At 45.3% G+C, this 12,014-nt stretch overlaps 1 protein-coding gene across 3 annotated transcripts in view; it reads right to left on the bottom strand.

Annotated features, from left to right (window-relative positions):
- Nucleotides 1-12,014, bottom strand: part of ARHGAP44 (Rho GTPase activating protein 44) — a 116,878-nt gene that overhangs the window by 30,173 nt on the left and 74,691 nt on the right. For all 3 annotated transcript variants that reach the window (XM_069542909.1, XM_069542911.1, XM_069542912.1), the window contains 2 exons: nt 10,542-10,653; nt 8,704-8,780 (listed from right to left, as the gene is read on the bottom strand). In XM_069542909.1, coding sequence (XP_069399010.1) covers nt 8,704-8,780; nt 10,542-10,653 — 189 coding nt within the window. The remainder of the gene's footprint in view (nt 1-8,703; nt 8,781-10,541; nt 10,654-12,014) is intronic.

Raw genomic sequence — 12,014 nt, 5'->3', positions numbered from 1 at the left:
GTTGCAGAGTCTGACATGACTGAGCTTTTTCTTTTTTTTTTTAGTGACAAGTTAGAATGGCAGTGAAAGCAAACACTCTGGGATTAGAAAGGGAAAATGCACAGTGAATTGGACTCAATGATAACTTTTGGCAAAGAACATTTTCCATGTAGCGTGTGGAATCTGATGCCTTATCAACCCTGACAGGGCTTCCCAAGTGACTCAGTGGTAAAGAATCCACCTGCCAATGCAGGAGGCATGGGTTCAATCCCTAGGTTGGGAAGATCACTTGAGAAGGAAACGGCAATCCACTCCAGTATTCCTCCCTGGGAAACCCCATGGACAGAGGAGCCTGGCAGGCTGCAGTTCATGGGGTCACAAAGAGTTGGATATGACTGAGCATGCACGCACGCATGCATGTGAGACAGGTAGAGAAAACGCTGGGGACACTGTGGGAGGCAGGGAAAGAGCTGGTTACGGGTATCACCCAGGGAATGACACAGCCTCACTGCCAAGAAGAGATCAGGAAAAGGTATCTGGTACCAGACCAGGAGAAAGGGGGCCCCGGTGTCCACACGGCAGGACTGAGAGAGGCTGAGGACAGTGGCCCCTTCAGACAGGGCAAGTGTTCTCCAATTTACGACAACTTCCCTACTGTCTCCCGAACCCTAAGGCCGAATGACATCACTGCTGCTTTCCCTGAAGCACGGTCCAGGCCGCTCCTTTTAGTTCCCTGCCCACCCTGCGGGCATTGAGTTGGGAAACCTTCATCTACTTGGTCAAAGTCAACCATGGATGTTAAGTGAGAGGATAAATGGGTACGATGAAGACAGATGTAAAAGTCAAACTCTCCACTAGGAAGCACTAAGCAGCCTTGGATCAACATTTTGATACCTCATGTATATTAAACAATTATCTCCGGGCAGAGAATACTGGCCTTCTAAGGAGGCCCCTTGGGAAACTTTCAAGGGGAAGCACAAACATTTCTGGTTGCTCCTCCAATTAAAAAATAAATTTAAAAAGCTATTGACGGTTGCAAGTTATTATCAAAGAATTACCAAAAGCAGGCCCTGACAGAAGGTTCTAATTACACTAAGATGCTAGTAGCTACAGCAGGGAATAGCAGTGGGACCTCTCTTACTCAGGCAGTAAACTCAACAGTCTATGGGGCCCAGCAAGTGGGAAAAATAAGTCAAATGGGTCATTATCTTAAAAACTCACCCACTGAATCCTTTATTTCCCCCTTGAAACAGGGACACGAGATAGAAGCTGGTTCTCAGCTCTAAGGAAAACAATCGAGTCATCAGGGTGGAAAAGGCAGCTGAAGCCTGGCTACCATCTTGGGAAGTCGGGAGGGAGTCACTGGGGGTGAGGGTGCTGATGGGGCCCAAGCAGGAGCCTGGGCCTTGGGGAGCTGGATGTTTTCATGGACAAGCTGGGGACTGTCAAGTGACCTCATCAGATGAAATGTGGCCTCAGATTAAACTGTGTCTTCTAAATACCATGTGGGCCTGGGGTGGACGGGACAAACCAGAGAGCCTTGCCGGCTCCATCTGGCTCCTGGACCATTCACCGAATGTGGAGGCAAAAAGTATAGCCTTACCCTTATTTTGAAAATCAATAATAGACTAACTGTTTTCTCTGCACAATTCTTTCTTATTGTGTTATGTGCAAGAAAAAAATTAAGAGAGTGGAGCTGTATCACAATACCAAAAAAGAGGAAATCAGTTCTCTTTGCTATTACCAAAAAGTAGCAAAATGAAGAATCTTCTGTCACTTAAAAAAGTACACCCATGGGAGAATTACTTTGAAAGGCTTTGGGACATCAAGCTGGCTTGAAGCTACAGTGATGGTCACATGTGTCCTGAGAAAGATTCCTTACTCATAATAAGAATTCAGGAAAAATTAGAAATAGTTTTCTAATATTCTATTCCAAAATGTAAAAAAAAAAAAAAAAAAACCTCTAAGCTAACAGGTAAGGATTAGTAAAAATGCCTGGGCAATTCTTTCTTATAATGGCTTGCCCTACAGAAATGATGTATTTATTATTTTTGTTTTTAAAACTAATTAACTAATTAAAGTTCTGGCTGTGCTCGGTCTTCACTGCTGTACGTGGGCCTTCTCTAGTTGCGGCAAGTGAGGGCTTCTCTTCGCTGTCGACAGGCTTCTCCTCGGTGATGGCTTCTCCAGCAGGTGGAGCACATGGGCTCAGAAGCTGCCCAAGGGCTTGGTTGCTGTGTGGCAAGTGGGATCTTCCAGGTCCAAGGATCAAGCCCATGCCCCCTGCACTGGCAGGGGGATTCTTATCCACTGTACCACCAGGGAAGTCCAACAGAAATGATCTATTTAATTAATATCTCCAGTTCCGTTCAGTTGCTCAGTCGTGTCCAACTTTTCGTGACCCCATGAATCACAGCACGCCAGGCCTCCCTGTCCATCACCAACTCCCGGAGTTCACTCAAACTCATGTCCATCAAGTCAGTGATGCCATCCAGCCATCTCATTCTCTGTCGTCCCCTTCTCCTCCTGCCCCCAATCCCTCCCAGCATCAGGGTCTTTTCCAATGAGTCAACTCTTCTCATGAGGTGGCCAAAGTATTGGAGTTTCAGCTTCAACATCAGTCCTTCCAATGAACACCCAGGACTGATCTCCTTTAGAATGGACTGGTTGGATCTCCTTACAGTCCAAGGGACTCTCAAGGGTCTTCTCCAACACCATAGTTCAAAAGCATCAATTCTTCCCAAATCTAGGTTGGTCATAACTTTCCTTCCAAGGAGTAAGTGTCTTTTAATTTCATGGCTGCAATCACCATCTGCAGTGATTTTGGAGCCCCCCAAAATAAAGTCAGCCACTGTTTCCCCATCTATTTGCCATGAAGTGATGGGACCAGATGCCATGATTTTAGTTTTCTGAATGTTGAGCTTTAAGCCAACTTTTTCACTCTCCTCTTTCACTTTCATCAAGAGGCTTTTTAGTTCCTCTTCACTTTCTGCCATAGCCACAGCCAAATAAAATATGGAATGTCATGGATGTAATTTGGATCTCAGATAATGAATTTACTTCCATAATAGATTATGGGACAGACCTACAACCACCATCTGACTCATCCTGCCTGAAAAAAGGAAAGTAACCAATAAATAAGCGTAAAAAATACTGTGGCCATAAATATGAAACTGATTTTTAGGGTATTATAGATCTGGATTAGGTCTTTTCTTAAACCCTAAATTACATTTAATATTTGTATATTAAAATGAAGACATTATTTTTCCCCATAATTCTGTCGTGGTACTTTAAAAGCATACACCTTTCCCCTCCCTTTATAGGGAATTTTAATAGGGAACTTGTAATGGATAAGTTATCTATTCTGACATTACAAATACCCGCAAATAGTCCCTTTGTGGAAACTGAATAGCATAATAATCAAGGAAAACTAGGAAACCTTTTGTACAGGTAGCAGTTTGTTAGGAGAAGCACCACTAATCATGAATCTCGATGAACAATAGATGCTGGAGAGGGTATGAAGAGAAGGGAACCCTTCTGCACTATGGGTGGGAATGTAAGTTGGTACAGCCACCAAGGGGAACAGCATGGAGGCTTCTTAAAAAATTTAAAACAACCATATGATCCAGCACTGCCACTCCTAAGCACATGTCCAAAGAAAACCATAACCGCAAAGGAGACATGCACCCTACTGTTCACAGCAGCACTATTTCACAAAAGCCAGGACATGGAAGCAACATAAATGTCAATCGACAGAGGAACAGATAGAGAAGATATGGTACATATATACATGGAATGTGACTCAGCCATAAAATGCAATGAAATAACGCCATTTGCAGCAACATAGATGAACCTAGAGACTATCATTCCAAGTGAAGTAAGTCAGACAGAGGCAAATATCATGTGATATCACTCATATGTGGAATCTAATCTTAAAAAAACAGGGAGGCTGGGCATGCTGCAGTCCATGGGGTCGCAAAGAGTCGGACACAACTGAGCAACTAAATCGATGGAATTTTAAAGAAAGATGCAAGTGAACTTACGTACAAGACAGAAACAGACTTAACAGATATTAAAAACAAACTTATGGTTACCAAAGGGGAAACGTGGGGCAGGTCATAAATCAGGAGCTCAGGATGAACAGACACACACTACTATACATAAGACAGATGACCAACAAGGACCTGCAGGGAACTCCACTCACTACTCTGTGATAACCTACATGAGAAAAGAATCTGAAACAGAATGAAGATATGTACATGCATAACCGAATCACTCCGCTGTGCACCTGAAACTAACACTGGAAACATCTGCACTCCAATAACCTCGAAATATTTTTAAAAAACCATACATTTCAAGGAATGATGATATTCTCAGCCAAAGGCTCTATAAAAAAAACTCGACACGCGTCCTGCTCTGTTAAGGGGAGAAATAAGGACTCTTGCCCAAGAAGAGTTTGAGCTTTGAAGCTGGAAGAGGAGAAAGTTCATTTCTTCCCACTAAGAGAGCTGAGGTGACCCACCATTCTCTGGGAAAGATGCTATCACTATGATTGAAAGAAAGCTGAGCGCCTAAGAATTGATGCTTTTGAACTGTGGTGTTGGAGAAGACTCTTCAGAGCCCCTTGGACTGCAAGGAGATCCAACCAGTCCATCCTAAAGGAAATCAGTCTTGAATATTCATTGGAAGGACTGATGCTGAAGCTGAAACTGCAATATTTTGGCCACATGATGCAAAGAACTGACTCATTGGAAAAGACCCTGATGCTGGGAAAGATTGAAGGCAGGAGGAGAAGGGGATGACAGAGGATGAGATGGTTGGATGGCATCATCGACACAATGGACAAAAGTTTGAGTAAACTCTGGGAGTTGGTGATGGACAGGGAGGCCTGTTGTGCTGCAGTCCATGGGGTCACAAAGAGTCGGACATGACTGAGCGACCGAACTAAACTGATGGTTTGGGGATGATGAAGATAGAATGCAAGGTTTAAGGAGGGACTTCTCTGGTGGTCAGTGGTCGGGGAGCTTCGATCCCACATGACGCAGGGCAACTTGGCCCGCACACCGCAACTAGAGAGATGTCAGAGTGCTGCAACGAAGACCCAAGGCAAGGAAAGACCCTGCAGGCTGCAGCTAAGACCTGATGCAGCCAGGTAAATAAACCTTTAGAGAAACAAAAGAGCCTTCAGGAAAGGCTCAGGAACGAAAAAGGCTGGAAATAAGGGCAAGACATTGCAGAGACCAGGAGAAGGGTATAAAAGGCAAAGTCAAGATGACTTCAAGGTGACAGGGAGTCCAGAAGAAGTTCTGAAAGGAAAGGGGAAAGCTGCGTTAGGGGGCCATGTGTCGTTTCATCTGCCCCATCTTCTCTGTTCCTCTACCACTGGCATCCTCCATTCTCTGAGGGCCTAGGAGGAGGAAGCTGCGAGGAACAGATCCTAATGAGTACAGACTGACCAAATGCAGAAGTGGGGTGGGGCAGAGGTGGGGGCAGTGAGAACCCACCTGCTCCCCAAGAGCAGCTAGTGATGTCTACATTTCCATAGCACAGAACCAGGGCTCACTCTTTGCTCTATCTTGGCAGAGTCCTCATGCTGACTCAGGGTGAAGGGTTACAGTAAAAGGCAAGAAGTTGAGGAAGCTGGCTTCTGAAAGGCTGTCAAAGGTCTAAGTTCAAGGTGAAAAGCACAGAAATTTGCATGGGGTGGTAGATACTGCCTTCAGTTCAGTTCAGTTCAGTTGCTCAGTCGTGTCCAACTCTTTGTGACCCCATGAACTGCAGCACCTCAGGCCTCCCTGTCCATCACCAACTCCCAGAGTCTACCCAAACCCATGTCCATCGAGTCAGTGATGTCATCCAGCCATCTCATCCTCTGTCGTCCCCTTCTCCTCCTGCCCCCAATCCCTCCCAGCATTAGGGTCTTTTCCAATGAGTCAACTCTTCACATGAGGTGACCAAAGTACTAGAGTTTCAGCTTCAACATCAGTCCTTCCAATGAGCACTCAGGACTGATCTCCTTTAGGATGGACTGGTTGGATCTCCTTGCAGTCCAAGGGACTCTCAAGAGTCTTCTCCAACACCACAGTTCAAAAGCATCAATTCTTTGGCACTCAGCTTTCTTCACAGTCCAACTCTTGCATCCATACATGACCACTTGAAAAACCATAGCCTTGACTAGACAGACTTTTGTTGACAAAGTAATGTCTCTGCTTTCAAATATGCTATCTAGGTTAGTCATAATTTTCCTTCCAAGGAGTAAGCGTCTTTTAATTTCATGGCTGCAGTCACCATCTGCAGTGATTTTGGAGCCCCCAAAAATAAAGTCCGACACTGTTTCCACTGTTTCCCTGTCTATTTCCCATGAAGTGATGGGACCATGAGTGATGCCATGATCTTCGTTTTCTGAATGTTGAGCTTTAAGCCAACTTTTTCACTCTCCTCTTTCACTTTCATCAGGAGGCTTTTGAGTTCCTCTTCACTTTCTGCCATAAGGGTGGTGTCATCTGCATATCTGAGGTTACTGATATTTCTCTCGGCAATCTTGAGTCCAGTTTGTGCTTCTTCCAGTCCAGCGTTTCTCATGATGTACTCTGCATAGAAGTTAAATAAGCAGGGTGACAATATACAGCCTTGACATACTCCTTTTCCTATTTGGAACCAGTCTGTTTTTCCATGTCCAGTTCTAACTGTTGCTTCCTGACCTGCATACAGGTTTCTTAAGAGACAGGTCAGATGGTCTGGTATTCCCACCTCTTTCAGAATTTTCCACAGTTTATTGTGATCCAAACAGTCAAAGGCTTTGGCATAGTCAATAAAGCAGAAATAGATGTTTTTCTGGAACTCTTGCTTTTTCGATGATCCAGCGGATGTTGGCAATTTGATCTCTGGTTCCTCTGCCTTTTGTAAAACCAGCTTGAACATCTGGAAGTTCATGGTTCACGTATTGCTGAAGCCTGGCTTGGAGAATTTTGAGATATTGCCTTACCAATCCCAATATCCAAGAGACCATAAGCTGGAGACATAAAAAGACTCATTAAATACTGGAAGAGAAGTCCCTGATGACACTTCTCTATGGTTTCAAACTCTACAAGCCACCTCTGGTGTCACCATTAAAAACATAAGACAGAATTAGATGGACCACGTCTGTTACCAAGAAGAAATTCTCCTTTAGGGAAGCTGAATGAAGAAATGGAAGTGGACAAGGCAAGAACAAGCTTTGATGCTAACATCCAGCTCTGAGCAGAAGCTGAAAATTCCAGTTTTCCTTACAGAAGCAGAGAAAAGACCTCAGAGCTAAAACCCAGGTCCTCAGAGGAGGCAATCACTCTGTAAACCCAGGAGCATAGTGTCTATCATCCTGACAGTGCAGCCAACAGCATGTCTATAATCATCTCATGGTGGTGTTCAGTTGCTCAGTCATGTCCGACTCTTTGTGACCCTGTGGACCACAGCATGCCAGGCTTCCCTGTCCCTCACTATCTCCTGGAGGTTGCCCAAGTTCATGTCCATTGAGGTGGTGATGCCATCCAACCATCTCATCCTCTGTTGCCCCCTTCTCCTTCTGCTTTCAATCTTTCCCAGCATCAGGGTCTTTTCCAATTAGCTCTTCACATCAGGTGGCCAAAGTAATGGAGCTTCAGCATCAGTCCTTCCAATCAACGTTCAGAGTTGACTTCCTTTAGGACTGACTGGTTTTATCTCCTTGCAGTCCAAGGGACTCTCAAGAGTCTTCTCCAACACCACAGTTCAAAAGCATCAATTTTTCGGTGCTCAGCTTTCTTCACAGTCCAACTCTCACATCCACACATGACTACTGGAAAAACCACAGCTTTGACGAGACGGACCTTTGTCAGCAAAGTCATGTCTCTGCTTTTTAATATGCTGTATAGGTTTGTCACAGCTTTTCTTCCAAGGAGCAAGCGTCTTCTAATTTCTTATGTGACTCCCCAATGTGGGACTACAGAAGAGAAATCTGCACCATCGGAAGCAGGAAAAGGTGACCAAGTCCCCAGATTCAGAAATTCTCCTCTTTTCTTTTTTTGGCTGAGCCATGTGGCTTGCAGGAGCTTAGTTTCCCATCTAGGGATGGAGTCCTGGCACTGAAAGCACCAAGTCCTAACCATTGGACAACCGTGGAATTCCCAGAAAATCTCCTCTTATCACAGACACTACACATCACCCAACCTCCTCTGTGATCTCTGCTCCTACCACCCTCCCTTTTTCCCTTCCACCCCCACCATGCCTGCCTTCATTCTGTTTCCTGAATACGTCACCCTTATTTCCACCCACGGGGCCTTTGCTGTTCCCAGTGTCATGGACAGCTTTGCAAAGTATCTCTGCATAGCTGCTTCCTTCTTATCAGATCAAGTGTCATCTTCTCAGAAAAAAAAAGTCTCTGTTTCACTATTTATGCCACGGCCTGCTTCTCCAGAGCCACTTCCAAACTTACACTGTGGTGTCTTCCTGAAAGGACTTGTGGCTGCTGAAATGGCCTGTGTATGTGTGTTCTCTTGTCCAGCGTCCAACTCCCAAATCAGGCCACAGCCTGTCTAAGAGCAAAGCCCCTATACTCCAGCGCCCAGCTCACAGCAGAAGTAAGAAACACTCAGTGGATGAACACACACACACTACACACACACACACACACACACACGCCACTGCCTTCCAACTAGGACCGCTGCTCTTCAAAGAAGCAGAAATGGAAGCAAAGAAAACCCATCATACCTCGTTCGTGAAGAGTCCATGTCCAGCACCAGCTTGGCTAAGTGTTTCCTCTGTTTTTGGATATTTGGGATTTCTACCTGTGGGTACAGGAAACAAACAAAGAAAGAAAACACAGTTGATTTGAAGTCCAATGACAGATTTTTTTTTTTAATTTAAAGTTTGAAATATAGTTGAATTTCCAATGTTTCAGGTGTACAGCAAAGTGATTCAATTATATATATATATATTTTTTCAAGTTCGTCTCCATTATAGATGAACTTGAAAAAAATAGATATATATGTATAAAGCTGAATCACTTTGCTGTATAATAGGTTTGTCCCATTATAGGTTATTATAAGATATTTAGTTCTTTGTGCTAGACAGTAGGTCTTTGTTGGTTGTCTATTTTGTGCATAGTAGAGTGCATCCATCTATTCCAGTCTCCTGATTTATCCTCCCACCGTCCCAGGGAGCGAACCTGAGCCTCCTGTGTCTCCTGCATCGGCAGGCGGGGTTCTTCACCACTAGAGCCACCTGGCTGCACTACACACATTTCAAGAGCTCAGCAGTCACAGGCGGTTAGTGGTCGCCAAGCAGTGTAGGCCGGAAACATCTCCAGCACCGGGGAGGTTTGTAGGCCCAATTAAAGGGGATGCAAAGAGGGCCAAGGTTCACAGCAAAGAACATCCCCCAACCATTTTATCTCTTACTTGATAAAATTTCGCTTGGTTGAAGCTGGCAAAATTGTCACCTACACATTAAGGCTTCAAATGGCATTGAAACATGTATAATATAAGAAACGAATCACCAGTCTAGGTTCGATGCAGGATACAGGATGCTTGGGGCTGGTGCACTGGGATGACGCAGAGAGATGGTATGGGGAGGGAGGTGGGAGGGGGGTTCAGGATTGGGAACACGTGTATACCCATGGCAGATTCATGTTGATGTAAGGCAAAATGAATACAGTATTGTAAAGTAAAATAAAGTAAAAAAAATAATAAAACAAACAAAAAATAAGGCTTCTTCTTAAAAAGACAGTTTGCTTTAGTGTCCTTTAAAGTAGACAGAGAAGGGCCCTGTCTAAACAGAGACAGCAAGGGGGTTGCACAGTCTCTGGGACATGAGCCCCATGTCCAAGAATAGGGGCTTATGAATAGGGGCTGCTGTTCATTTTAAAAAATGTTTTAATTGAAGTACAGTTGATTTGCAATGTTGTGTTAATTACTGCTCTACAGCAAGGTGATTCACTTACATACATACATACATATATACATATATATATACACTTTAAAAACTATTCTTGTCCATTACAGTGTATCACAGGAGATTGGATTTAGTTCTCTCACTATAGAGAAGGACCTTGTTTATCCATCCTATATATACTAGCTTGTGTGCTAATCCTGAACTCCCAAGCCACCCCTCCCATCACCCCTCCCATATCCCCTCCCCCTGGGCAACCACCAGTCTGCTCTCTGTGTCTGGGAGTCCGTTTCTGTTTCACAGACAGGTTCATTTGTGTCCTATTTGAGATTCCACTGTCATTTCACTGAAGGCTGGAGATGGGTGGAGGGCAGGGAGGAGGATGGGGCGGAGACCCTGCGGGGGATGAAGTGATGCCACCAGCCTTGCAGTTTCACCCTCAAGGATGGCATGGGTGGGAGAAGGGGGCAGCATTCAGCTCAAAGGGCTCCCAGGCTGGGGAACCCCCTGCAGTTGGGTAGTAACGATCCCAGGTGAGACACTGTGTCACAGACTGGGTGAGGGGCAGAAACAACCCTGAGGCTGGAGCCAAAGGACCCCAGGGACCACCACTCCGCCCACCCCAACCACATGGGTCCAGCCTCGTGCCCACTTCTGACCTCGGCCAGCAAGAACAGCGGCTCGATCACATCCCTCTCAACTTGCAGTTCGAAATGAATCAGCTCCTGAGCCAGCTTGTCCTCTGTCTCACCGCAGAGTTTCAGCATCTTCCTGCAACAGAAGGGGAGGAAAACCGTCCTGAGTGCTCTGCAGAGAAAGATGCGACCCATGTCCTAATGCTGTCACCTGCCAGCCAGGTAAACACTCTTGAGAAAAACTTGCTCCATGCAGTTTCATTTCTGAAACTGTCCATTTTCTAAAGGATGCTGAGTACCTACTATGCGTCTTGGCTAAAAGGGGGTCTGTGGGGAACTAAGAGAAATATAGAGGGGCTTCCCTGGGGTGGTCCAGTGGTTGAGACTTCACCTTCCAATGCAGGGGGCTGGGGTTTGATCCCTAGTTGGGGAACTAAGATCCTGTATGCTGCAACGAAAGATCCTGTGTGCTGCAACCAAGACCTGGTGAGGCCAAATAAATATTTAAAAAAAAAAAAAAAAAAAGCTCTCTCCTCTTTCCCTGTTTGCCTTAAGTGAAAGTGAAAGTCACTCAGCTGAGTCCAACTCTTTGTGACCCCATGGACTGTATAGTCCATGGAATTCTCCAGGCCAGAATACTGGAGTGGGTAGCCTTTCCCTTCTCCAGAGGATCTTCCCAACCCAGCGATCAAACCCAGGTCTCCTCCATTGCAGACCGATTCTTTACCAGCTGAGCCACAAGGGAAGTCCAAGAATACTATAGTGGGTAGCCTATCCCTTCTCCAGCGGATTTTCCTGACCCAGGAATCAAGCCGGGGTCTCCTGCACTGCAGGCAGATTCTTTACCAACTGAGCTATGACGGAAGCCCTAAAAGCAGGATATGAATCTGTAAAGGGGTCCCCCTCCCATCTCTACCAGATGCTAATCACCAGAGAGAATTCCAGACCCTTAGCAGCTCAGAGACGGCCCCAGTGGGCTCCACATTACAAACTTTACTCTTATCTTCTACTAGTTCCCCATGTATTTACCTTCCCACAATTTGCTGCCCTAGAGACTAACATTTCTTCTTTGTCTTGTCCCATCTCTAAAAATCACTGCTCTTTTATTAAAAATGCTACATAGGCCCAAGTTCAAGTCACCCCTTTGAGTTACTCATCATTGAGTTCTCCCATGTGTATGACAAACTTGTATGCTTTTTCTCTTATTTATCTGTCCTCTGTCCATTTTATTTGCAGGGCCTGTGAAAGAGCCTAGGGTGGGAAGAGGGAAAAGGACTTCATCCTCTCCAGCACTTTCACGCTGTTGTTGCTGTTGTTCAGTCACTAAGCCACGTCTGACTCTGCAACCCCACGGACTAGAACACTCCAGGCTTCCCCGTCCTTCACTACCTCCAGGAATTTGCTCAAACCCATGTCCATCGAGTTGGTGATGCCATCCAATCATCTTATCCTCTGTCGCCCCCTTCTCCTCCTGCCCTCAATCTTTCCCAGCATACT

The sequence above is a fragment of the Ovis canadensis genome, chromosome 11 (assembly GCF_042477335.2).
Source record: "Ovis canadensis isolate MfBH-ARS-UI-01 breed Bighorn chromosome 11, ARS-UI_OviCan_v2, whole genome shotgun sequence".
NCBI lineage: Eukaryota > Metazoa > Chordata > Mammalia > Artiodactyla > Bovidae > Ovis > Ovis canadensis.
The sequence above is the reverse complement of the archived record's forward strand: the minus strand, read 5'-3'. Positions and strand labels throughout refer to the sequence as shown.